A 27,574-nucleotide genomic window follows, 5' to 3' on the forward strand; every position below is an offset into this window, starting at 1 on the left:
TTAAATAAAGAAAAATAAGTAATACGATCTAACATTTTTTTTGTTTCCTTTTGTTTTGGGAAATAAAAACTCGTGCGACCTCTTCGTGCTCGACGTCCTTCATCTCGCATTTGCAGGTTCCGCATCGGCAGGGAAGGTTGAAGTTTGACATTCAAGAGATAACATCTTTGACAGCTGACGAAATAGTAAGAACTTATTGCTGTAATTTATTTATTAAGTATTGAGTTTAATTAATACGATGCCCATAGATAAACATATTTCAAATCTAAATTTAGCATATATTTCGTCTAAAAAAACCTAAACTTCAGTTTTCAATTGACATTGCATGACCTTGTTCAACCGGTGCCCTAATAGTAGTTAAATTATTAAAGTTTTCCGGTAAATTGTAACTAATACTGAGAAAATATGCTTCGTGCTACTGTAAAATCAAGATATATGCCGAAGAAAATCTTAAGAATTGCTACTATAACAAATGAAAACTAAAATTTTCTGGAAGACATTAACTACATTTTAAATAGGCTGCATTTTTTATTGCAGAAACAATGTAACACTAATAATAATTTTGGCAATATTTTCCTGTTAATTGGGGAGGGAAGGTGTGCAAATAACTTTCTAAAATTTTAAAATTCGTTTCTGTTTTAATGCATACTAAACTTAACATTTGCTTTTAGGTTTGTTAAACTCCAACTCTGTCAAGAATATCTTTGCTCCAATTAATTTATTCCTTAACATTTCTTTAATTTATTGCTTTTCAAATTTGATACTCTTATCTTTCTGAGGCCTAAATTATAATATGACTAATTTTTATGAAAAATAGTTATTGGATCAGTTTATTTAAAATGTTTGATAATAAACTTCTATTTTTATATTAGTTGCTAATTTTTTCTTTTTATATTAGATAATTTTTTTTGCTTTTATCACAAGCATGCTTTGCCATATCTTTAAATAGTTATTTTCGTCTGTGCAGATTACTCTTAGTTTTTAGTGAGTTCAGAGCACTCCATATGGCTTTATCTGGGTTAATAAAATTAAACCAAACTGAGTTTAATCTTGGCAACCTGTGAAAGGAAGAAAAAAATTTGTCCCTAATTTATTTTAATCCCTATAAAAAAAATACCAAATTGACCGGTTTCAGCCGAAACAAATCACTTTTACTAAATTGCTTGATACATTTAGACTTACTGAGAGATTGATACATTAAGAACATCAACCATACATTATTTTACTGTATTGTATCCTATTTTAATTGTTTTAGCCAAACGAATTAATTGAAGTATTAAATATTGAACAAGATTTTATAACAATTGCATTAAATATATATCAAATTGTAGTTTTTCAAAATTTTACTTTTCTGCTTATAATTAAAAAAAAATACTCTTATATTTTCTTCATTTACCAAGTTAATTGTCTCATTTCTATCTTATAAATTTTCTTATAATTTTCATACATAGGAGCATTACCTTTTAAAAGTAACAAGTATTTATAGCAAAAGTAACGAACAAAAAGTTTTGATTTTATAATGTAAGGAATATAAAAAAAGAGTAGAGAGAAAGAGTAAGTACAAAATAAAAAAGAAACTATTTTAAAGTACATTTTGAGGAAACTAAAAATTTGAAACCTTATATTAAGTTAAAGAAAGTTAAAGTTGTTTTTTTTATTTTTAAATGCATTTCGTCTTTTTTTTTTAGTTAAATTGAAATAGTGAAAATTTAAAATATCCAGAAGAAATCAAATTTGAATGTTTGTGTATGAAAAGGAGTTTTATGTTAATTTTAGAATTAGCAAATCTTTAAAAATTTTGTTTTTATTTTAAAAATTTGTTGTAATAAAATAATTTGTTTAACAAATTCGATAAATATTATTTTTGTTTAAATAGATTATCAAAAATAGAAAAATAAAATTTTATTTATTTACATGTATCTCTTTACAATCCATTAAATTAAAAAATTTATATTTCATTTTTATAAGAGTTAAAAGAGAATTTTTAGAATTTTAAGTTGACTTTTTTTTTTAATTTTTGATATAGATATGCTGTACTGAATCCACTCACAATCATAAATTGAGAACAAGTTTCATTTTTAAATTTAGTCGTAGGAAACTAAATTTTTTAAGGCATATTTTATTGTAATTTAATGAAGTTATATTTTAAGAATTAAAAGTCTGAAAATTTAAATTTTGTGCGAGAAATATTTGTTTTAGTTTAATTATGTTTTATGTATGTATGTATTATTTGTTTTAGTTTTGTAAAATTATTTGGAAAAAACACATATAGGGTGACCCAGGGTAATTCACGATCACTCTGTTTCTTTGTGGGGTTGAAGGATTAGTTTTTTCTTACAGTCTTGTCTACTTTTTGTGAAAGATTTAAAGCGGAAGTAATAATTTTGTGCTTTGGTTATAAGTATTAATTATAAGTTTTTGTTTTTTTTTAATGGTGAATAATTATGCCTCTAAATAATTAGTTTCAATGAAGAAAATGTCTCTCTATTTTTAGGCAAAGTTAATAAATTTAGTTTAAAAAATTTTAAAAAAACTTAGTGTATGAAATTCATTTTTTCATTCCCTTTCTGTTCTTAGATAGTGAATTATACAAATTGGACTGTGTATCATTTATGTATCGTCGCAATTAAATAAATTCCTAGTTTTATTATGTTATGTGTAGTTAAGTAGCTTAGATATGTATATTTGAAGAAAGTAATATTTTGCACATGCCTGCAATTAAGTTTGAAAATGTGACTTTTTTTTCTTCCTAAGGGCTAATGATTTCACAAAAACTAATCCATACAATGCTTTCATTTGTTGTACTGGGAGTGATGTTTCACCCCATGTGTTATATTTTTGGTATAAATAGAAACATAATAATCATAGTTTAGAAATATAAGATTTCCAAAGACATTAAGGTGTAAAAGAGGGCAAGAACCACTATGGCAAGCAAAGGACTTAAATTCAGCATTTTTGTTCGATTGGAGCACCTCAATAAGTCTCTATCATATTGTACCAATTCTTCTACTTGAAGCTTCTAATTCCATCCAGATTTATAATTCTTTTTTTTTTCTTTTTTTTTTTAAATTATACTCATTTTTGTCATCAAATAAAAATTATTTAAAGAGAACTTATCTATATTAAATTTCAAAAAGATTAAGAGAAGAGTCTCTTTTTTTTTTTTTTTTAAGAAAATGAAAATTTTTTTTTAAAATATCTATTAAAAAAAATAATCAGAGTTCTAAGTTTTTTAAAAATAATAAAATTAAATTATTTTTTACTTTAACCCTTTCGCGGCGGGAAACGCAAATGCATGCTTATCGCTGAGGCCGGCAGTCTCTCCCACGAGTGTCTGTTCAGGCCAGAGGGTTTTTGCTGTTACTCCTAAATCCATGAAATAACCGAAATATCAAAGTGTTGTTTAATAATGTTCTGTAGAGTATTTAAATGACATTTGCTATACATATATTTCTATAGATATTTTATTTACTTAAGTTATTTCTTGTTTAAACATATATTTTACACTTTTTATTTTTATTATGTACTTACCATTTTATAACTTTTAACATTATATATCTGAAAACTAAATATATGACTTAAAATTCGTTTTATAGTATGAAAAATTTGAAAACACTAACATTACACTAAAAACTGGACCGCAAATCTGAATACCCAACGCTGTAGCGAGGAAAAAAACAACGTCCCCTGCTTACCGAAAACAAATACAGTACACTCTCGATTATCCGAGCGCGGATTATCCGTGCTCATTCGGGAGTCAACAAGAAATTTAAAGAGAAATATTTTCAAGATTTAAAAAATTGGATTCATGAAGCTATAACACTACCCAATTTTTGAAAACAATATTCGTTACTATATTGCAGTATATGGAATATCAGCAGCATGGTCAGAGGTAAAATCGTCTAAGTTATCACGATCGTGGAGAAAGATTACCTCTTGTTGAACAATCTTCTTCAGATAATCAAGAGGAATATGATAATATTCTTGAACAAGCAAAATAAATCGAAAGTTTTGAAATTCTTGATGTAAAAAATCTAGAAGATTGGTTTCAAAGTGATGCATGTGAGTCTGGCTTCCAGTATTTGACAGATGAAGACATCGTTATGTTGTTAAATCAAATAGTAACTGTTGCAGAAGATGTAGTAAATGAGGGAAATACAATTTCTCATTCTGCAGCTCTGTGGAAACTTTATTAGTTTATATGGGGAGTATTTGATTACGGTGACATTAATGTGGTTCGTAAAATATGTGACTATATATGGCCCATTACACATTTTTTTAAAGGAAAATTCCTAGTTTGATGTTATACAGCATGCAAATGCCAGTAATTTTTATATTTTTTGTATTGATATTGATTTTTTCTTTAATAAAAAGAGTTTTCGGATTATCCGTGTTTTTCGATTGTTCATGCGACCTGTCCCGGTGATTAACCCGAATAATCGGGAGTGCACTGTATCATGCACGAAGTTAAAGAGCCCTCTTAAAACATTTCTTTCTCCCCCTAAAAACCACGTGTATGTGAATCATACTACAGTACAGAACCCATTATCAGGAAACCGGAAAACCAAAAAAACTGAACGAAATTCAATAAATTTTCCGCCATTTTTTTTAAAATAAAATTTTTTTTTCCTCATAAGATTTTAGGATTTTTCATTCTTTTTTGAAAGATGTTTACCTTACCATCATTTTGGAAATAATCATTAGTGTATTACTTCATCGTTTTTTCTTCTGTTTAAGATTATTTCCAAATATATTTTTTTTTTAGTTGCGTTTAACAATAAAAAAAAAACGGCTCTTTGTTGCGATTCAGAAAACCGGAAAAATCAGTTATCCAGAATAACAATGGTCCCGATCGTTCCGGATAATCGGTTCCCTACTGTACTCTCATTTTGAGTAGGTCAAATCTACATGTATCTGAAACCATATGGACATACAATGCCATCTTCTGGCAGAAATTTTATTTTTTAAAACGTTCCAGGACACTGGCACAAATGAGTGACTGCCGGGGGTAAATGAGAAAACACTCTGGCACACTGGCTTTTCTGTCGGGAAGTGAGTGCGTTTCTTACTGGCGCGTATGTGTCACAGTCGGCGCGAAAGGGTTAAAGATGTCCGCTTCCATATCAGAATGTTGAAATCTAAGCATCCAGATCAAGACACCCATTGTTATTATCATAATAATTTCTTGTCCTTGTTTGCTTGTAGTTAATGTAACAAAGTATTGATATTTGTTCATTATTTTAGATTTATTGAAAATGCCTATCCAAAAGATTCATGCTCGTCAAATTTTTGACAGCAGAGGTAATCCAACTGTTGAGGTAGATGTTACTACTGAAAAAGGTATTTCTGTTTCCTTTCATTCGTGCATAATGTACTAAAAATAGGAAAAATTAAAACATCAATGCTAAATTTTTTATAGGATTATTCCGTGCTGGTGTTCCTAGTGGAGCTTCTACTGGAATTTATGAAGCTTTAGAAATGAGAGATGGTGACAAAAAAAACTGGCATGGGAAAAGTGTTTTGAAAGCTGTAGCAAATGTAAATGACATTATTGCTCCTGAATTAATTAAAAAGGTACTAATTTTTTCATTTTATCTTTTAATTTTTTTTTTCCTTAACCTATGACTTACTTATTTATGTTGATTCTATTTTTAGGGTATTTGTCCTACTAAGCAAACTGAAATTGATGAAATTATGCTTGCTCTTGATGGTACTGAAAATAAATGTGAGTAGCTTTTTTTTATGAAGTTTTGTTCAGTGAAACCTGTCAAATGTATCTCTATTATAAAGAACCCAATTGATCTTGTATAGTCTTAAACAAAATCTTATGATCATACGTCTGTCTTGTATATTGACCACCGAAATAAGACAAATTTGTCTATGACTGTTATTGGTGTTCTAAATCCTTCCTAAGTTGCAAGGGAGAAATTTTTTCACAGAATTTTATATTATATGTATTACAAATTCACTAAATTAGCGTATTCAACATGGTTTTTAACTATTTTTTTAGAGTAATTCTATGAATTTCCACTTTCTTAAAAATCTTCATATTTTAATGGGAAATTAAATTACATGACTTGTGATTCTTATTACTGAGCGATCCTCTTTGTTATGTCATCTTAATTCGCAATAATTGAAATATAAACTGATATGGTCTTGTCATTCGGTGAAAAACACCCACTCTAAGCTGTTGGGTTGGTAATGCTTATTGAATAGTTTCAAGTAAAATTATTAGTTTTGTAAAGTTTTTTTTAATAAACACACTGGTTATTCTTATTTGTATGAATTTTAATTATTTTATTGAAAAACAAGTCTTTAGAATTTTCATTCATGTAATTTGTATGTTTTAGCAAAACTTGGAGCTAATGCTATATTAGGAGTGTCAATTGCTGTGGCCAAAGCTGGAGCTGAACACAAAGTAAATTATTCATATTTAGGTCTTAAATTATGGTTTTAATGGAATTAGACTTATAAAATATTTGTATTATATTATTTTATTTGCTAGTGCTAAAATCTGAATTCACTATATACTCTAATATAAGATATTTTAAATGGAGGATATAGGAAAAAGCTCATTTGCAATTGCAATCATAATCTCAAGCTTTATACTATTTAAAAATAACTTTAATAACTCTTATTTAGTACAATTAAATTCCTAGTGTTATATTTTTGTAACAAGGCACTTCACAATTTGACATATCATATTAGAAAGGATTAATTAAATTCTCAGTTATTTAGTTGACTTTAATGGGAATCTCAACTAGCTTTTATCAAAAATTTTACGTTCTTAAACTATTAAAAACTAAGTGTAAATTTTTTTAATGTAATCCTCTAGTAATAGGCAGATTTAGGCATTTCAATAAAGCTTTTGTAGTGCATTTGATTTATTTTTCATAAATTTAGGACCTTAATTAAGAAGTTTGTTTTCTACCATATTTTTACTCCTTTACATTAACAAAATTTTTGTCAGATTACTCTTAATTCTATTTGAACTTATTTTTAAAAAGGAATCTATTTGTTCATTTTTAAAACTTAATTCTGTTCTGGACAGGGAGTGCCTTTGTACCAACATTTAGCTGACCTTGCTGGTGTAAAAGAGATCATTCTTCCAGTACCTGCTTTTAATGTAATTAATGGTGGTAGCCATGCTGGCAATAAACTTGCTATGCAAGAGTTCATGATTTTACCTACTGGTGCTAGTAATTTCACTGAGGCTATGAAGATGGGTAGTGAAGTCTATCATCACCTTAAAAATGTTATCAAGAAGAAGTAAGTTGTTCTTTCTTGAAGAGATTTATTCAATTTTAGTCTCATCTTCAGAAATATTTCCATATTGTGATCCAACCATTAAAAACTAGTCTTTGTAATTTAAAGTCATTTTGCTTCATACGTAATATTTTCCAATTATAAACTTCAATAGCATTAAAACAATCATTTTATTATTAAAATTAAATCTTAATAAATTCCTGTAAGGTTTCTTTTAGCTGTAAAATGCCCAATGGCTGTAGGTTTGTAATTTTACTGGTAACAAAACTGTATAAATTTTATTAAAATTGTCCTTAAATAGGTTTGGTCTTGCTGCCACTGGTGTTGGTGATGAAGGTGGCTTTGCTCCAGACATTCAAGAGAACAAAGAAGGTCTGGAACTGATCAAGGAAGCTATTGAAACTGCTGGCTATACTGGAAAAATTGAAATTGGAATGGATGTAGCTGCTTCAGAATTTCATAAAGATGGAAAATATGATTTAGACTTCAAGAACCCAAAATCAGATCCAACAAAATTCCTTTCTCCGGATGCCCTTGGACAGCTCTATTTAGATTGGATCAAGGAATATCCTATTGTATCTATTGAAGATCCATTTGATCAAGATGACTGGGCAGCGTGGTCAAAATATTGTTCTCAAGTTACTAATCAAGTTGTTGGGTAAGTAGTTTAAATTTGTTTTTGCTTTATATGTAATAGTAAGACAGTCCAATTTTACATAAATTTGAGCCAGTGTGTCTTGTATTCAAAGAATATTCTTAAATGAAGGTTATTGTAGTTCTTTTTCATGTATGACAGTACTAAATCCATTTTCCCCTTCATTTTTACGCTATGTTTCTACTATTTAATGAAAGAAAATATTACAAATCATTAACTTGTCATATAAAAAAGAAAGAGTAGAAATGCAGTTTATCCTATTTTCAAGATATATTAAAAATTCCTAAATTCTGGTAGTACTTTAATACTAACCTAACTTATTAGTACTTAGCCTGAAGTATAAGATTAATTGTTATAAAAAAAGTTTTTATTTTTACATTTTCAAAGTATTTCAATTGCCACACCCTTAAGTTGCCTTTTTTTTTTCGCATTTGAGAATATATATATGTATATTTGGTTCTTGAAAAATGTAAATCTAACCAGTTTCTCTCTCTACAAAAATGGCAGTCTTTTTTTTTTCATTATTTAAGCCTCAAATTATTTCTAATTAGCAATTCTCTTCATCTTATTAATCTGATTTTTATTTATTGTTCACCAGAATTTTCATACTAAAAACATCATTCTTTTAAATTTTCTCACCTGGACTTTTTTTTTCCCCTTCTTTCTTAGTAGCATGATTGCTTCTAACTTTAGATTTGTTAATTATGCTTGGCAAAATTTATACTAATATTCATCTGTGGTTAAAATAATTTAAAACTTTGTTTGGCTATTATTCGAACTTATGTTTGAGCGGCCAAAAAAAATAAATTGAAATAAAATTTAAAGCCAGAAATTTCAAAGCTTCTACCATGAAGTAAACTCAGAAAAGGTATTTGTTACACCTGAAGGGTGACATGAATTTCGATCAGTGAGAAGAACTGCCTTTAACTTGAATCTCAATCAGTGAGAACTACCTTGTGAGAGAAGCAGAGCAGTGGAAAAGAGCCCTAAGACAAGTAGAAAGACTTTTTCTAGAACTGTTTNTGACAGCAGTGTTGCCAGATTAGGGGTTTTCCCCTTAAATTTAGGGGAATTTTTAATCTTCAGTGGGTATTTTAGGGGAATTTGCTTTTAGGGGTTTGTTTTAGGGTTATTTGTGAATTTTACTTGTTTCACTTTGGTTATGTTCTAATATCAAATTTTGTAACTGAATGTGTGAGATGGTAATATGAAAATGAATTCAAACTTATTTCAACTCTTGTTTTAGCTCTATTAAGTATTCCGTTTTCAAATGCAGCTGTGGAGAGATGTTTCTCCATCTTAAATATTATTAAAAACAAATTGAGACATAAATTATCTATAACTATTTTGCGCTTCTTCTATGTTGAAAATGTTTAGCACCGAAAACATATACAAATCAGAAAGTATTGACGAAAATATGTTGGATATTTTATCAGAAATTTAAGCGTAATGTTAGAATTAAAATATGAAAAATACTATATCATTGGTAACAAAATATTTATGAAAAAATGTGCCAGTCAAAAAGTATTGAAAAAAATATCCTAAATATTTTAGTGGCAATTAAAGATAATGTAACGATTGAAATGTAAAAAAGATTAATTTGTTGATAGTAAAATATTAGAGTATTAAAGCAACGTTTTCTATACATTATTTAACTTTTGTACTATTTTTAATACTTATACATTAAGTCAAAAGTTTTGGGGTTTTTTAAAAAATTTTAGGGGATTTTACAACGCCATCTGGGGGTGAACGGTTATCGGCACCTGCAACACTGAATGACAGTATAATTTTTGAAATTTGCCTCAGCAATAGTTTTTGTTTCATTAAGATTTTTAGTTTAGTCTTCAATAAAATCCAATGTAAAACTTTTTTGAAGTTTTGTTCTAGAAACCTTTCGAATAAGTTCTACTGTTTCTTCAATCATAACTACAAATTTTATATTTCTTAAAACTTACTTTTTCTTACTTATTTTACTTAAACTTACTTATTTTTTCTCTTTCAGAGATGATCTCACTGTCACAAATCCAAAAAGGATTCAGATGGCTGTTGATAAAAAATCCTGCAATTGTCTCTTACTGAAGGTGAATCAAATTGGGAGTGTAACTGAGGCAATCAAAGCGTAAGTGCACCATGCTGTAATAACAAACAATTTGGAATGACAAGCAAACTTGTAATTTGGAAAATTCTCACAAGAATTATCTAGATACCTTACTTACTAAAAATACTTTAAATTCCAAAATTTAAATTTCCCATAATTTTTTAAACTTGGTGGAAAAACTTAAATATTGAAACTAAGAAGACTCAAAATTCCAATTAAGTCTAAATAAATCATATTTCTCATTTATTAGCATGAGCACCCTGAAGAGAGTAAAAATAATACATTTGCACCTCCTTGGAATCAATAAACTAAAAATTGTTTTTCTTCCAACTGTATTTATTTTAAATTATTACAAATGTATGTTGTATAGCACACAAAATCTATTCATATTTATATAAGTTTTTGATTTTGTAGTCAATATTATTGTCTTATGTTGAGTAATAAAAGTAACTGTTTAGAAATATTTTTCCTTGACTGCCGAGCGTTATTAAATTTTCATTTGTAACAAATATTCAAAAGTAAGAGATTATAGAATTAAGTAGTTAAACACCTTGAAATTATGCTAGTTAACATGCATATGTATTATGCTACATCTTATCAGATAGCTAGTTTGAAAAGTCTGCATCTTTGTGTGTATATTTCCTTTTATAACTGGCTTTGAACAGCCAACGTAATTCTGAGTAACAACTATCAATGTTAAACTGTGTAGCCTTGTAATTTTGACCCTAATCCAGATGACTATGGAACTTCTAAATAAGGCATTGGAATGAACTAACCCGCATTTGTTACATGGGGGGGGGGACTACAAAAAACCTCCATAGTTTGCCAGACGTCGAAGGGCTTCTAACCAATGATCTGTGACCACTGAAGATGTTTTATGTCAGCTCTGTGTACTGGGAACAGAATTCATATTGACCATCCAATGCTAGGATTTGAACCTGGATCACCTTACTAAGAGCCTTCCATTTCCTGAACCGCTGCAGCTCTGTGCATATTTCAAAAATAGTATATATATATATATATAAAAATATTTTCCCTAATTGTATCACTTTGAGAAATCTTCTGTGAACACCCTTGGCCTAATTCAATAAAAAAAAAAATTATTTCTATTGAAACTTAAAATTAAATATACTAGAAAAATGATTTTATGAGTATTCGTTAAAGTTATTTCAAAATAACATTTTAGTTTACAATATCTGACTTGCATCACAAAATATTCTTAATTTAATAGATTTTGTTTTAATAATTTTACTTTTAGGCACAACTTGGCTAAATCTAATGGTTGGGGCACTATGGTATCTCACAGGAGTGGTGAAACTGAAGATGCCTTTATTGCTGATCTTGTTGTTGGGCTTAGCACAGGCCAAATCAAAACTGGAGCACCCTGTCGCTCTGAGCGTCTTGCCAAATATAACCAAATTTTGCGTATTGAAGAACAGCTGGGCAGTGCTGCTAAGTATGCAGGGAAGAATTTCCGTCATCCTATCTAAACTTCATCTCTTCAACATTCTCTCTGTGACGTTTGTCAAAATTCCCAGTGGTTGTTTTGTTGCTGTAAAATTTTTATTACAATTTATAAATTTTAAGTCTAAATATAGCTAGTCTATTACAATGTTCACTATGTTCCATTATGTATTCTAAGAAATTAAAAGATTGTTATACAGGATAGTTTTTGTCTTTTATAAATTAAATTTATTTTCACTTTCTACAGGTTGAACATTCTATGTTTCTCCCGGATAATTCGGAAAAGAAAAATAAATTTATGATTTTCTCCTTCCACTTAGAGCACTGACTTGATCTAAAACATTTTCCTGAAATTCAAAACTTCAGTATAGAGACAGTAATGTGCTCAGCCTACTTTACCAAAGGGGGGGGGGCAAGGAGATTAAAATGCTTGAAAAAGTCTCCAAACCTTAAAATCTTTTTTTTTTTTTTAAATTTCTTAAAGATTACACCTTTCTAAATATGAATTTGGAAACTATTACAATGTTTTGTTTGTATAAAATTATCATTTTTAATTCTCAACATCAATACATTTTAAATTTAATAATGTATTTAATGAAATAGGATAATGACATGAATTCATAGAAAATTGCATTACTATTTCCCTTCCAACTTTTCAATTAAAAAATTCAATTGTAAAGAAATGTTTCTTCTATGACCCTTCTCTATTCTAATCAAATTTTTAATTGTTCTGTTTCGTTTTCATAACACAAAACTATACTATAATTTAGCATATCTTAATATCTCTTTTAGCTATTATTTATTTAGTAGTATTTTCAACTTACGTGTATAAACAAAAACAATTTAGAGCAAGCCTCCAAATTTTACTGCCTGGCATAAAACCTATTTGTGTAATTATTTTTGAAGATTAATTTCATTCATCACATTAAAATTTTTCAAAACAGTTAAGTCTAATTGCTAATGTGCTTTCAATTGCTAGTAAACTGTGTTTATAATGGTTCCACCAAAAAAAGGCAGATTATTTAGGTTTCCATGGACTAAAATAATAGGAAACTGCTGGTTTATCAGGCAAGTGTATGCAGGTAATGTAACTTTATTTATTTTTTTTTTTAATGTCTGGTGAATTGTACAATGGTATCTACACTAATATTTTCTTTAATCTTTAGTCAGAAAAAAGAAAGTGCAAAAACTTTAGTTTCTAAATTCGATGCATCTAGTACTTTTCGTTCGTCATGCATCCTAATTCAGAAACTGAAAATAAATTCTGTCTGCTGTGTTTTAACCATTTTCATTTTAATGTGTTAAAGATTAAAGCTTTTCTTAAAATATACTATTGTGATATTTGTCGTACAACTGCTGCAAAAATATACATTGAAACAATTGTCATCTTTCTAAGCCTTTATTAAATTTAAAAATTTTCTGCTAAAACTTTGGTCGCATTAGTTACATAGAGAGTAAAACAGTAAAAATCTCCCACAGTGAGCCGGACAGCAAGGGGACTCTTAATCATGACCCGTCTACCAAGGAGGATATTTTGCGTCAGCATTGTGGTCAATTCGCATCGTCCAGCCATCGCTGGGATTCGGACCCGGCTTACCTCATTGACAGTTAAATGCGATATCCCCTGAATTTCCTCGGCTCCCAGACAGACATACAAATTTCCGAATTTCTTCTAGAAAACACGGTACACACAAACATCGCATTATCTACTTCAAACGTAAGGTTGTTTTTTTTCTCCGTCAGAAACCTTCTGAACAATTAAAAAATGTGACTTATCATTATATTGCCCCAAGTCCGTAAATTTAAAAAGAAAAACAAAACTTAGTTAATCATTTTCAAGTTGCATTAATAATCAAATCTATCTTTTTTTTTTTTTTTGTATGCATAATAATTGTGAACTGATTGAGGGGTCATGGCCCACCCTACAAAAATACTTATAGTTACCTTAAGGATTTAAAATGAGCTGAAAACTAACTTAAAAAGAAAATTTCTATAAACTTCATGAGAGATTTCTATCAATATACACAGATACTTTTTTTTTTTTTTTTGAAGAAAAAGCTAGTTTTTTATACAATACTTTCTCCGAGTATTTTCGTATACTTATTGATTGTAATTGAAAATTTCAATCAGATTACGCTCTACAATTCTGTGTACTAATATCCTCTTATTTGTATGTTAAGTGAGGAATGAAGACAAAAAAAGAATCTTTGTTGAAGGCAGCTAGATTTAAAAATGGATGCTAGAGAGAGATAATTATGAATTTATAACAAACATTTATGTAATAAATTCTTACATAATAAATAGTAGTTATTAGTTTAAAATGTTACTACAAAGTTTTTAAGTTGTTAAATCTTTTTTTTTTTTTTCGGAAGATTTAATAACAGAGACTAACTTTTTTTCGTTTCATCAAAAAGAATTTATTTCGTTATTTCTAAGTTTAAAAAAAAAATTTCATATTTTGTTCAGTTTTTCTTAACCAAAAAAAAATTACAAATATATTGGCGATCGCAACGCCATCTAGAGAGACACCAGTTTCAAGCCTTTGGGACCTTCCCTCTCCTCCTCCTTTCAGTTTTATAGGAATGTACTACGATATTTTCCCTTTTCTTATTATTTTTCCTATTATTTTTCTTATTATTTTTTCTAAATATTTGTTAAAATTCCTTTGTTGCTTTTCTTCAGAATTATGTTTAATGCAGTGCGCCGTGTGAGTGACTTAAAAAGTACATTTTAGTTATCATCATCTTTGTAGAAAAAGCGAGAAACTTATGTCACATATATCCCAATAGATGGCACCATCATTAGAAGTAGTCGTTATCATTTCTTACTAAAGTACGAAATTAGTTTCTCCTCTCAAGCTATAAGCGCAGTATTTCTTGCCACTGATCATCTAGCTAGATATTGTTGTTTTTATTTTTAGAAAAATAGGGACTTCGATTTTTATGAACTCGAATTAAAATATTTTCTTATAATAACTTAACTCTTTTACATAGACATTTAGAAACACTGCGGGACAAAATGCCTAGCTATTGTTGTGCTTTTGGGTGTAATAATAGCTCGGCTAGAAGCGAATGCTTAGAAAAAGGAATTTCTTTTCATAAATTTCCATTGGAAAATAAGGATTTATTGAAAATATGGCTTTCTGCTTTGAAGAGAGCAAATTTTAAGCCAAATATTCACTCTAAGATCTGCTCGGAACACTTCACTCCTGATTCATTTGACATCCAAAATTTTTCGAATCGTCGTTTTATTAAGGAATCTGCTGTACCTTCTATTTTTAAATTCAATTTTAAAAAACCACCCAGAGTTCAATCATCTGATCCAACAGTTCTTAGAGAGTAAGTTATTAAGTTTATGCCTCACTGATCATTTTCTTAGCAAATTTCCCCTTTATAAATTTGAAAAGATAGTTAAAATTTTATTTCAATTTAAATGTATGATTTTAAATCATTCCCATAGCTGCCAACTCTACTGAATTTATACCAGTTGTCTGCTGGAGTAATAGTTCTCAATGAGGGGCCCCCTTTTATTTTTGCCGATTTTTCGACAGCAAAAATTAATAGATATTTGTTGTGCTTTTTACACATTTTAAAACTACTGAAACACAAGATTGACACTGAATATTTAATACGGATATTTATTTAACATCTGCATAAAAAAAAGTTCAGCTTCTACAAAAAGACGAAGTTTAGTTGAAAAAAAGTTCCCCATATAAAAAAAGTTAGTCAAAGCTTTTCAGAACAACGAAACAAAAATAGATCTCATCTGTGGGGATATTTCCGTATCTTGATCTGTCACACCAACTACAATCGCCAAGTTGCCAAATGGGATTTTAAACTTGCAAGTTTTTTTTTTAAAAAACATGTAGATGTTTACCCGGGGTGGCTACGAGTGATACCTTTCAAGTTGGTCCCTTTTTGTGAAGTTTTTTTTTTTTTTAGTTTCTCGCATTCCACTGCCCTGAAGTTTCCAAGACTGGGCAATTATTCTGCCACAGATCACAATACGGAAATCTCCACTCATCTGTGATCACAAAAAGATGTTTTTTTGGCCATGTGTATATTAAGTGTGGAGTGCACATTCTTTCATGCATTACATTAAGTTCCAGAACGGATTTTTTCTGTCTGATCCCGGTACTGACATCTCCACACGTATTCAGCAAAATAAGAACAGAGGATTTCTTCAGAGCACTGGTGAACATTTTGCTTGCAAAACTCTCGCTTTCTCTGACTCCAAATGCCCTCAATTTCATTGGTATGTGCACCATTCTCGGGATCATTTAAATTTACCGAATGATTGTCAGATATATGCAGAAAACTTATAATTTCAAACTTCAAGCAAAATCTTTTTCATACAATCTATAACCTAAAAAAAATTAAAACACTTGCTTTTTCAATACCACCCAACGCCTACTTACCATTTACTTCTTTACATCAATAATATTTTCTCTTATCAAACTTGCTTTCATAAATTTCCACCACCATCTCTACAAAAGTTATTCCAAACAACCATGATCCATTTTGGTGATTTTTTCTTTGTCAATTGTCTCCATGAATTACATAAAAAGCATGATTTCTTGCAATGTTCTGTTTAAAGTTTTCACTTATTGTTCAGTGTACCATCGTCTGTATCGTACCAATGGGTCATCATTCTACATGCTATTCATAGGTCTGTATGCGTTTGCATTGAGCTGGAAACGGTAAGAAGGATTCTTGCATTCACACAGGATTCTTACATACATAGAATGGAAAATCTTGAATTTTTGTTGATCATGGGGACCAACTAAACATTGCCTAGTTTTTCTCCCAATAACGAAAGAAAATGTTCTTTTTTGTTAATTTCTTTGCTGATGAAACGCCTTCACTGCAGGCAAGCCAATGACATTCTTGCACACAGGGCTCGGAAAATCTCAGAAATTTTACCCGTCCCCGAGGACGGCTTGTCCAACAATGTACCCGTCCTCCTTTGAAACTAACCCGTAGCTTCTAAATAAATAAAAATATAATTTTCTCCTATTTATTACAAACATTTACATAAATTGCACAATGAATTAGTAGTTACTAGGATTACATTATACAGTAATAAAAGAAATACTAAGTTTCTAATAGTAACCTAGTATTTTTTTTATGAAATAATTTATTTCTTTTATGAAATAATTTAAATGACAAAGGTCAAGTTATCTGAAATGTCAATTTATCTGTACTGCGTTTTTTAAATGAATCAAATATGACGTTTGCCAGTTCCACAATCAAGCCAATGATTTACAGAGGTTTCTGCACAGAAATCTGAAAGGGGTTTTCCATTTAGGTAGATGTTAATATTTACGTTTAACGCTTCTTGTTTCAGATCAGTACGTAATGTGTTTTCTTGTAAATTCATTGCTGAAAAGTTCTTTCAACGGCTGCAGTACTCCCAGACAGAGAAAACATCAATTCTAATAACAAAAATTGAAAATGTATCACGAAAATTAACGGGAAAATGGCCGTCCGCGCGGACGTCGGATTCGAGAAATTCGCTGTCCGCAGGGAATTTTTAACCGCCGAGGACGGGCGGTTTTTCGAGCCCTGCTTGCACAGTTCTATTTACAGTCCAGTACCACAACTTGACTGTGGAATAATACATCAATTATTTTCATGGGAATCTAGAACAGCCATCAATCACAGAGCTTTCCCCACTTTGAAATTTTCATTTCCCTTTTGTTTTGAATTAATTAAATTTAGATTTTTCAATCACAGGTATTTGTGCTTGCAGGACCTTCCACTAATTGTGCAAAATATTTTAGGTTTTTTGTTACAGTCTTATTTTACTGGATTTGTGTCGTGAATTTCAGACAGTCGAAACCTTTACTCTTCCCACTCTCTTGACATCACCTTATCTGTGATCATCTTATCTGTGAGCAAATATACAATATTCACGTTGGCAGTTACTATCATGGATATTGGCGAGAAAAAAATCCTGAAAAACAAGTGCAGATGCAGAACAAATCATTACCAGAAAACTTCTGATTATTATTAACATATTTTGTGTTTGTTTTAGCATTTCATTTTATAACACATTTGAGAGTCTGTCCATTTTTTAAAAAATGTAGGGGTGAGTCCGGTAGCCCCGCCCACTTAAGGAGTATTGCTTATATTTCTGTATAATATTGAGTAATAATCAATATTTTTGTATGTTTCTATTATTTTATTATCTAATTAAATAATGCAAAAAGAATAAGCCAAAAAAAAGAATAGTTTAACTTAAAAAAATAGAAATTTAAAAAAACATGTTTTTCAGCTCTTTTCAAAATGTGTCGGGTAGCCCCGCCCAGTTACAAAAATTGTGTTTTTTGGCTATTTTTTCAGGTGTAAATGAGAATGACCAATGTATTGACAATAGATAAACCTCATTTATCATTTTTATCACAAAATTATTTTATTTATTACATATTTATATACTTTTAGTGAATTCTATCATTTAATAACAACAAATGTCATACTTTTTATCATTATTAATGTATATTAATATATTATAATATTAATATATATTTATATTAAATATTTAACGAAAATAATTTAATTTAAGTAACAATAATTAATAACAATAGTTGTTTTTCAATATAAACTTATTTGGTTGATCTCTTCTTATAAACTTAATATAAAATACTTCTTATAAAATTACAAATTCACTTTGTATTTTGATTGCATTCAAATGCTTCTGTAGATTGATTCGTTCACAAATAAGTGAAAATAAATAAGTAAGCAAATAGCTTATCATAATATTTATGATTTCTTGATATTAAATTTAATTTGGATATATCAATTACATTTTAAAAATATTTAATTTTTCATTTTTAAATATATAAATTTATGTTTCATATAATATTAAAACATATATTTGTTGTTAAAAATGCATATAACATTCAAATTTGAAGCAATAAAATAATAATCTTTGCAACCGTACATTTATCGACGAAATAAAATTGGGCGGTGATACCCGACATTCATGTGAGCGGGGCTACCCGAAATCCAATTTTTTTGTAAATTTGTAATTACTCGAACAATTTTTTACATACAAACTTCTTTCTTTGTGCAAATTAAACTTAAGACTACATACTTTAATGCTGTATGTATAGAAAAAATTATTTTTTTAGTATTAAAATGAAGTTTAATCGAAACATTCAACCAATTTTTCTTAATTTCATGACTACTGTATTCAACATATTTTCAAAACTATTGTTTACCATGTTACCAGTTGCATAAATACTTGAAACTTTGAAAATAATCTTTTTTTAATATAACAATTAATGCCCGATGGCCCATTGACTTGAAAAAATATTCTATACATATGAAATTGACAGTGGGCGGGGGCTACTTTATGTCTGAAATAAAAAGCTCATTGGCTATTTATGCTATAGTCTAGCTTTCAATAATGTTACTTATATAAATATATTTTTAATTTTATAGATTGTCTTCTTTCTGTTCAGCTCCTGGCTGTAATAATTTTTCCAAGCGGAAGGAGTGTTTAGAGAAAAACGTTACTTTCCATCCTTTTCCCCTGAAAAATGAATTTCTATTAAAGTTTTGGCTTGTTCAAATGGATATGATTGACTTTAAACCAGATTCCACAAGCTTCCTCTGCTCTGAGCACTTCGAAGAAGATTGTTTTTCCTATCACAAAATCTCTGGTAAATATGATTCTAACTTTAGAGGTTTAAGAGCCACTTTTGGTCTATGTAAGTAATTATGAGTTTGCCCTTTCACTGTTATCTAACTGCAATTAAAAAATCCAGTTTTATCAATATGCTCAAAATTAATCATAATATCAAAAAAACACTAGGTAATTAAAAAATAAAAATCACTTTTATTGATTTAAACTATTAATTTAAAATCTTTAATTTTCAGTTTAAAATATAGTAGTTTTAGAGTTAAATTACTAAAAATTCAATTTGGTGCATTAAACTCGAATTTTCGATCTCTTAATGCATACTCAATTATTTAATCCATTAACAAAGAAAACAAAAAATTTTAAAAAAGAAAAAATTATATCTTAACAATGAATGTTTTTACTAGGATTGATCAAACTGCTGCAGGAAAAGCAACAATGTCATTTGATACTTGGGGTTATTCTCATTTTCTCTTTCAACTACTCATAAAGAAATTAATTTATTTTTTATTAAAGCACTGAAGTATTACTAGTCTCCTTGAACTGGTAATAACCTATTTTCTGCTTGATTTCTACTGTTTTCGTATACTTTATGCGCAATAGAATGCAAAGAGAATCAGTGGAGTTATTAAGTTGTGAGACTATGAATAAAATTATCAACAATTTAGCGAATACATTTTTATCATGTGCCTTCACATACCTTTAGAGATATAAAATTCTCGGTTATGTTCTTCTGGGACAATATTCTCGACAGGGAGAATGTTCTCTTAAAAGTTACTTAAAATAATTAGGTACCTTAAATATTTTATTTATTACTTTATATAATTTTGAAAAATGTATACAAACAGCTAATAAAAATAAAGTAAGAAAATCACATTAGCAATAAAAGAAATGTGTTACAGCATATCGTATGTCTTGAATTATTGATAAGGTAAAATGTAGGTCCTAAAAAATTTCATGCTATTATCGCTAATAATACCACAGCTGTGCATCTTACACAACAAATTTATTATTTGGATATTTACTGAAAACAAATTCATTGTCTCAAATGGAAAATAATTGCATTCATAAAGAAATCAATAATTTGCCTGCATTGACTGTTACATTTTATTCCATTAAAATTTCTAAAAAAAATAATAATAAAACACCCTAGATGGCCATTTTCTTGAAAATGTTAGTTAAAACTCTCTCAACTCTGATCTGTTTCTCAGTAAATGCAACGCATCTTGCTTTCTGGATGAAAATATTATTTGGCTGTCTGTTTTAAATGTTCATGATTTGTTGAATCCTATTGTGAAATGGATCACAGTATAAGAGTGGTACAAACTGTCCATTGGTATGGTTGTTGAAGCAGTTGCTAAAATTGATTGGCAAAAGCTTGCAAAAACGTTTACCATGAACTTAATAATGTGAGAAAAAAGCTATGGCATTAAAACTTATTCACTATGCAGCTAATGTTTAGAAAGTTTTTTATGCTTTTTATATATACATTGGATCCATATAGATTAACTATGAAATATAACTAATCTATTTTGTTTGAATTTCTTACAGTAATGCATTCAAAAAAACATGTTTTGATGTACCCATTTTACCCCCAGAGTGGAGTAACGTGGGAATAGTTCTAAAAAATATACGTTGATAATGTTATTGAAATAAAAATGTTCTTAAATAAATGTATTTTAGTTATATTTAAGAAGAAAAAATACAAAAAAAAAAATTTTTTTTCATATTAAGAATTAATGTTCATATCTATTGAAATTAGGTTTCACTTTGAATGCAGTAGTACATTTTGCTGAATTCTACAAAGTTTCAGAGGAGGGAAATGGTTTTTGTTATATTTGAAATATAAATGAGATTGTAAAAATTAATACCTATTGGGATAATTTAAAGGGTTTTTGATAGATTTTAAGCAGACATGTATTTTTTATTTTTTTCAATTTAATTATTTTAAGGAAATTGTTTTGTTTTCCATTAAAAAAAAACTGCTATATGAAGGCAGAAACTTGTGTTAAAAACTAGTCTATATTTTTAAATATTGTCACTAAGTTGAACCATTATGCTAATTTGGTAATTTTATTCGTATAATATGTCTGTTATATTGTTATTTATCATCTATTATTCTTTTGCAAAAATGAATTTTGTTTCCAATTTTAAAATTATCTTGTTGGGTTATAATCAAATAAGTCAATGATTAAGCTATTTTAATAAATAAATTCAATATATAAAATATAGGGCATTAGATGCTTACTAAAGCTACCACAGAAGTTTAAAGAAAATATCTCTATTATACAACATTTAGCTAAGCCTAACCAAATACCCACTTCACCTCACCTCAGAAAACAATTCATAGTAATTAAATTTTAAAATTTATTCTTAAATTTCTGTGTAAATCTTTTACTTGCATGTCCCTCTATCACTTTGAACTAAAATTTATATATACAGTACGGAACCCGTTATCAGGAAATTGGAAAACCAAAAAACCGGAGCGAAATTCGATAAATTTTCCCGCCATTTTTTTTAAAAAATGTTTTTTTCCTCATAAGATTTTAGGATTTTTCTTTCTGTTTTGAAAGATGTTTACCTTGCCAGCATTTTGGAAATAATCATTAGTGTATTACTCCATCGTTTTTTCTTCTTTTTAAGATTATTTCCGAAGAAAAAAATTTTTTTTTAGTTGGGTTTAACAATAAAAAAACGGCTTTTTGTAGCGATTCAGAAAACCGGAAAAATCAGTTATTCGGAATAGCGATGGTCCCGATCGTTCCGGATAATCGGTTCCCTACTGTATATATATATTTTTTGCCAGTTTTTAATAATATTAGTTAGAAGAAAGTTCAACAGCAACCTAAACTAACATGCTATATAAGTTGATCATGAACAGATAGTTTGTAAACATTAAACTTTTTTATCGGTTTCTAAAACTGAAAAAAAAGACTTGCCTAAACGTCTTTAAAAATAATAAACTAATTATTTTAATTTAAAAGGAGAAAATAGATGTTTTTCAATGTATCCCTACTTTGCCCCATGTACCTACTTTACCCCATCTGACCCTACTTAATGAATAGAGCTAACAAAACATCAAATATTTTATCATAAATTACTAATATCTCCTGATTACTGTAGCTTAGCTTAAAATTAATTATTTTATTTATTAAATTGGTATACTTACAGATGTAAAGAAAAACTTTTTGAATGCTTTTATATTTATTTATTTTTATGTGCAGGGAAAAAAGCCTTAGAGAAAGATGCTGTTCCAACAAAATTCAGATCAAAATCAACTATTGAAAAACCAGATCCACCTGGTGTATGTACAGAGCCTACTGTTTTGCGCATAACGGAAGCCAAGAAGCGGAAATATGTAGAGTGTGATGATGACTTTGAGTATGTCAGATGTTTACCTACTTGTTCTTTCAGCATGAAATTAAATTATTTTCCTACGTATTCATTAAGTTTTAACTGAAGAATAGTTTCAAACTTTTGGCTCTAATGTGGACAATTGTGACTAGTTATTGTGAGTTTTTATACCAAGTTCCTAATTTTTCTTTTATGCCCTAAGAAGCGTGTTGTTACTTTGACCTCCCAAGTTTAACTCTATTAAAGCTTTTGGATGGCTGATGTCATCAAACTTACATTTTTTCTGTATAGTTTCCTTTAAAAAAAAAAAACAATCTTATGTGGAATATTCATAATTAGAAGATCTTCTTTGTTGATCCTGTAAATTTTGCTTCACATTTTTCTAGTGTTCCATTTTTTAAACTAGGCATTTACTTTCCTGCTATGTGGAATATTTATAATAAGAAGATCTTCTTTGTTGATCCTGTAAATTTTGCTTCATATTCTTCTAGTGTTCTATTTTTTAAACTAGGCATTTACTTTCCTGCTCCCACATTTCACCTCACTGATTTCATCTAGGTACATGTTTTGTCAAGGTTAGAACAACATATACACCCGACTGTCCAGTCTAATGTGTTGGAAGAGTATGCAAGATTGGACTGAGTTCTACTTCCTAACAGCTCTCCCATAGGCAGGGGAATAAAAACTTGCTATGCATTTTAAAATATATGATTAATGTAAAAGAAAAGCAAATGCTTATTAGTAAACTATATAAATGTGAAAAATTATGACTAGGAAGGATCAAAAGTATAGTTTTTACTTTGAGACTTAAGTCTTTAAGAAATGACTGCTTTTTCTTTTCAACCCTTCCTACCTCATTTTTTCCTTCTCCACCTACCATGAGGGACGCCCGGTGGCTGAGTAGTAGCGCTTTGCGCTACCGTGCCACAGGTCCTGAGTTCGATCCTCGGGCTGGGCGAGGTTGATTCAACCTTTCATCCCTTCAGTGGGTCGATAAATGAGTACCGAGCATGCTTGGGGAACTAAACACTGGGGGGTTTTGCTTTCGGCTGACCACCAAACCGGAAAATCTGCTCCTGCACCTAGAGCCCAAGATCAAGAAAACTGAGATGGGCACAGTAGGCCTAGGCCCTCTATAAGCTGTCGCGCCAGAGTTTAGTTTAGTTTACCTGCACTGGATAGTACATAGAGCCAAATATGCAATGATGGTCAGGAATTACTTGATTTCAAATATGGCACTTAGCACACCATAAGCCTGTTGTTTTGTTCCACTTGTTTTACCTACGTATTAAATACTTAATTTTTGTCAGAGTCGGGTACTTAGAACCATGTCTCGAAGTTGATAAAAAAAAATTTAAAAAAAGACTGTAAAAAAATGGATCTAAAAAAATGACTGAAAGAATTATAAAATATGAAAGAAAAAGCAACCAAAGGAAGAAAAAAAAGCCACATCTTAGTCCTGATTATTAAAATCTGCAAAACTAATGTAATCAATACTGGTGCATATCTTTAAAATTAGTTTAAATTTGGAGAAAAGAAATTTACCAGTCTGTTGCATTTTATTTTATTGGATTCTTAACTTAATTACATTTTCTTAATTTTAGCTTCAACCGCAGTTCTGTTACAATACCTGAATGTATAGATGCTTCAGTGCAAACTGCTGTCTCTGGTGTGTCTACTCAACTTTTACTGCAAGCCAGTTCATCAGAATATTCTACAGTATTTCTTGGCTCTAAAGACGCAGGAATGCAGACTCGAATGGACGGAATTTCAGCTCTACTTATAGAAAACACTTCACTTCAGAAGGAGTTAACTGAGCTGAAAGCAAAAGTAGATCGACTCACTTTCAGAGTTGAAGGAATAAAAGATGACAGTTTGATGAAATCTCTTTCTGGATTCTCTGCAGAACTTTTCAAGGCTATCTATGATTACTTGTTTTTAGAAAAGCACCTGACAACTTATTCTAATATATCACCTTATAATCAGTTCTTTGCATTTTTAATCTACCTGCGAACAGGTATTTCTCAGTTTTTTCTTTCCATTTTGTTTAAAATAGGTCAACCGAGTACATCGAGGATATTGAGCAATGTTTCGAGTTTCATGTACAACAGAATAAGACCTATCAAAATCTGGCCTTCAAGAGAACAAATAAACAGAAAGAGTTCGCCCATCTTCTTTCGCCACTATCCCAATTGCCGAGTTATTCTGGAAACGGTCGAGCTCCAAATACAGCGTCCAACTAGTGTGCAAACTCAGCGGTTGACTTTCAGCACGAAAAAAAATACCTACACCATCAAGGGATTGGTTGGAAAAACTCCGACTGGTGGTATCTCTTTTATATCAGATGTCTGGCCAGGTTCTATTTCCGAGAGAGATCTCTTTTTGAAATCTGGAATTTTAGACTGTTTAGAAAAAAATGACCTGGTCATTGCTGACAAAAGCTTTGATATCCGAGAAGAACTTGAAGAAAAGGGATGTTTTCTTTGCACTCCTAAATTTTTGACTGACAGAATTTCATTTAGCCATGAAGAACAATTGTTATATCCTAATGCTACCCATCATAGAATTCATTATGACCTAGCTACAAGTAAATTTAATAAGTTTAAGTTTTTTGATGGACAAATTTCAACAATGACATTTGACATTGTTAATGAATATTTTTACATAATTGGTTTTCTCATTAATTTTGGAAAGCCTTTAATACACATCAGGCAACATTAGTTTCACAATTCTTCTGAAGTGGAAGTTACCTGAAACAGCAGCTAAAATATATGGGTTTTTTTATGCTTTCATGTAGAAATACTGCTTTACATCAGTAATCATAATTTTTATGGTCATTATTTTCATATGGTGTAGTTTATTTTTTAATCATCGTGTTATATTACAATGAATGTTCGTGGTTTGTTAAAATTGTTCCAACTGTGATATCATGTTATAGGTATTCTTTCCATAATTTTTTTTAATGTTTTTTCTGGAACTGAAAATTCAACTTTATTTATTGACAAATATTTTAGCATGTCTTGCATGATGATATTGTTGATCTCCTTTTAATTTTGTTTTAAGGAAAAACCGAGGTAACCGATAAAGTAATGTTTTTTATAAACTTTTTCATTTAAGAAAAAAAAAAAACTTTTTGCATTATAAAATTAAATATCCTATGCGGTAGTTTCTAAACATCTAAACTTTTGAAAGCAATTAGCTCACTTTATCCATATAATTCTACTCTCAGCTTTATCACATCCATTAACTTCATTTCTTATTAAACATGTAGTTTTTACAGTGCTTGAATAATTTTTTTTTTAATTATTATTAATATTATTATTATTATTATTTTTTTTGAAAATGTAAATTGTAAAGGTAAAGGATGAACTTCAATATAAATATGCACAAAAGTCTGCAAATTTTCTATACTTCAGTTTTTATTTTTTTATTTGTCAAGATTTTCTAGTATGTCAAAATAAAAATGAGGAAATCAAATACTTATACTTACTTCGAATACAAACATGCATTGCAGCCAAAAGGCCAACCCAAAACTGGAACTAACTGCTCCAAATTTCTTCCAGAGTTTCTGCTTTAATTCTGCATGAAGTTGTTAAAGTAAAATACCATACTCATTTTATTTGATGTATTTATTAAGCAGTATTAAATAAGTTTAAGAATATTACTTTTATTTAAGATTATTACTTTATCCATTCAGTACTTTTGTAGCTTTTTGTGTTCCATCTGTGCTTCCATCATTCAACAATGTTCGACAATATATTATGCATAATTTATCTTGTTACTGATTATTTCATTGCTGACAATTACAATAACTCACATTTTTGTTATCAGTTATATTTGACCATTTATTTTACATAGGGATTAAAAATCAAAAGTGCTATGAGTATTTCTATTTTAGAATTGTTCAGAACCTAAAAGCTTTATAACAATTTTTAAACTACTACATTATTACAGAGAGTTTCAGTATCCTCCGAGTCACTCAAGATCCAACATCATGTTCAGAAAACAGCCCTTGTGCGATCTGTTTCATCTGGTGACAATTACTTTGTTACTATACACTTATTTATTATTTTTTTGTCATTATATAAAGCATAAGATGTATAAGAAACGTCATTATAATTGCCTAAACACTTAACTTTTAGGTATTTTTTGTAATCCACCGTATTAGTTTGAGTTTGTTAACAAACCATGAATTTCTTACTGAGACTCAGTTCGTAAACTGATGTCTTTTAACTTTTGTAACTGGTTTTCATCAACTTTTAAATTTGTATATTTTGTCTTCAACTTAATTTCATTTCTTTAAAAATTATTTACTTGGGCAAAATATATTTTCAGTGATGTCTTAAGCTTATTTTAATGTACATTGCTAATAACTGCTTAACTAAGTTGTGTTATGTAAGTTGAGCTGAATTTTATTCTGCTTTTGTCTTACCTTGTATTTGTTTTCAATAAACTAATAAAAACTTTCAAAAACTAAAAAATATTAAATTTTTAATGTTTAAACGTTTGATCCTTAATGGTGTTTACATTTTGATTCCAGTTTGGTACGACTATCATTGATAATTAACTGTTTACTACTGTATATTTTTGATACTAAATAGGAATCGTTAGCTGAGTGCATTCATACCACCACAAAAGATTGAGAATTATCAGAATCCTTCATTTCACAATTTATTTTAAAAGTAATTTCAACAATGTTAAACTAATTATACAAATATTAAATACTAATTTAATCAATCATTTAACAAATTGGCTTTAGTTGATGCAGTAAAAAAGAGATGAATAGTTTATTGCCATCAAAGCTCTTAGGAATTGCTAAGTTTTAAAAATAAATGAATAAAACATCCTTTTAGAGCTCTACTTTTTTTCCATGATTATGAAATAAGTTCCAGAAGAATTAGGGGGCCTTAATCAGATACCTAGTGAGCCTATCCTCGAAAGCTCCCTTTATTTCGAAATTTATTATGTTAGAAATCTTACAAAATTATAATAACTGATATACAAAAGAAAATTACTCATTTGAATTGTAGTAAATGATATGAAATTTGATCTACAAAACTTATTATAATTCTTCCACTAAGTGCCACTAATAT

General features: G+C 29.2%; 2 protein-coding genes across 3 annotated transcripts; both read left to right on the forward strand.

Moving 5' to 3' along the window:
* Nucleotides 1-50: 50 nt before the first annotated feature.
* On the forward strand, nucleotides 51-11,685 carry LOC107436325 (alpha-enolase). Its single transcript, XM_016047988.3, has 9 exons — nucleotides 51-185; nucleotides 5,245-5,340; nucleotides 5,420-5,574; nucleotides 5,656-5,725; nucleotides 6,351-6,418; nucleotides 7,052-7,269; nucleotides 7,568-7,924; nucleotides 9,924-10,040; nucleotides 11,278-11,685. The coding sequence occupies exons 2-9, from the start codon at nucleotides 5,256-5,258 to the stop codon at nucleotides 11,507-11,509; spliced, it is 1,302 nt and encodes a 433-aa protein (XP_015903474.1). The 5' UTR covers nucleotides 51-185; nucleotides 5,245-5,255; the 3' UTR covers nucleotides 11,510-11,685.
* A 2,652-nt stretch (nucleotides 11,686-14,337) lies between these two features.
* Nucleotides 14,338-26,962, forward strand: LOC107436324 (uncharacterized). Of its 2 annotated transcripts, none has more exons than XM_071183346.1 (4): nucleotides 14,338-14,821; nucleotides 18,929-19,197; nucleotides 22,352-22,508; nucleotides 24,086-26,962. In XM_071183346.1, the coding sequence occupies exons 1-4, from the start codon at nucleotides 14,502-14,504 to the stop codon at nucleotides 25,200-25,202; spliced, it is 1,863 nt and encodes a 620-aa protein (XP_071039447.1). In that variant the 5' UTR covers nucleotides 14,338-14,501; the 3' UTR covers nucleotides 25,203-26,962. The 2 variants fall into 2 exon arrangements, with proteins under 2 accessions (XP_071039447.1, XP_015903472.1); XM_016047986.3 differs by having other exon boundaries at nucleotides 14,341-14,821; nucleotides 18,929-19,149.
* Nucleotides 26,963-27,574: the final 612 nt, after the last annotated feature.

The sequence above is a fragment of the Parasteatoda tepidariorum genome, chromosome 1, assembly GCF_043381705.1.
Source record: "Parasteatoda tepidariorum isolate YZ-2023 chromosome 1, CAS_Ptep_4.0, whole genome shotgun sequence".
Classification (NCBI taxonomy): Eukaryota; Metazoa; Arthropoda; class Arachnida; order Araneae; family Theridiidae; genus Parasteatoda; species Parasteatoda tepidariorum.

Bases quoted from the DNA above. Each gene is read 5' to 3' on its own strand.
- LOC107436325 (XM_016047988.3), top strand. From the start codon at position 5,256: ATGCCTATCCAAAAGATTCATGCTCGTCAAATTTTTGACAGCAGAGGT. The intron at 5,341-5,419 runs GTATTTCTGTTT...AATTTTTTATAG, and splicing joins AGATGTTACTACTGAAAAAG to GATTATTCCGTGCTGGTGTT. The intron at 10,041-11,277 runs GTAAGTGCACCA...TTTTACTTTTAG, and splicing joins GTAACTGAGGCAATCAAAGC to GCACAACTTGGCTAAATCTA.
- LOC107436324 (XM_071183346.1), top strand. From the start codon at position 14,502: ATGCCTAGCTATTGTTGTGCTTTTGGGTGTAATAATAGCTCGGCTAGA. The intron at 14,822-18,928 runs GTAAGTTATTAA...TTAATTTTATAG, and splicing joins GATCCAACAGTTCTTAGAGA to ATTGTCTTCTTTCTGTTCAG. The intron at 22,509-24,085 runs GTATGTCAGATG...TCTTAATTTTAG, and splicing joins GAGTGTGATGATGACTTTGA to CTTCAACCGCAGTTCTGTTA.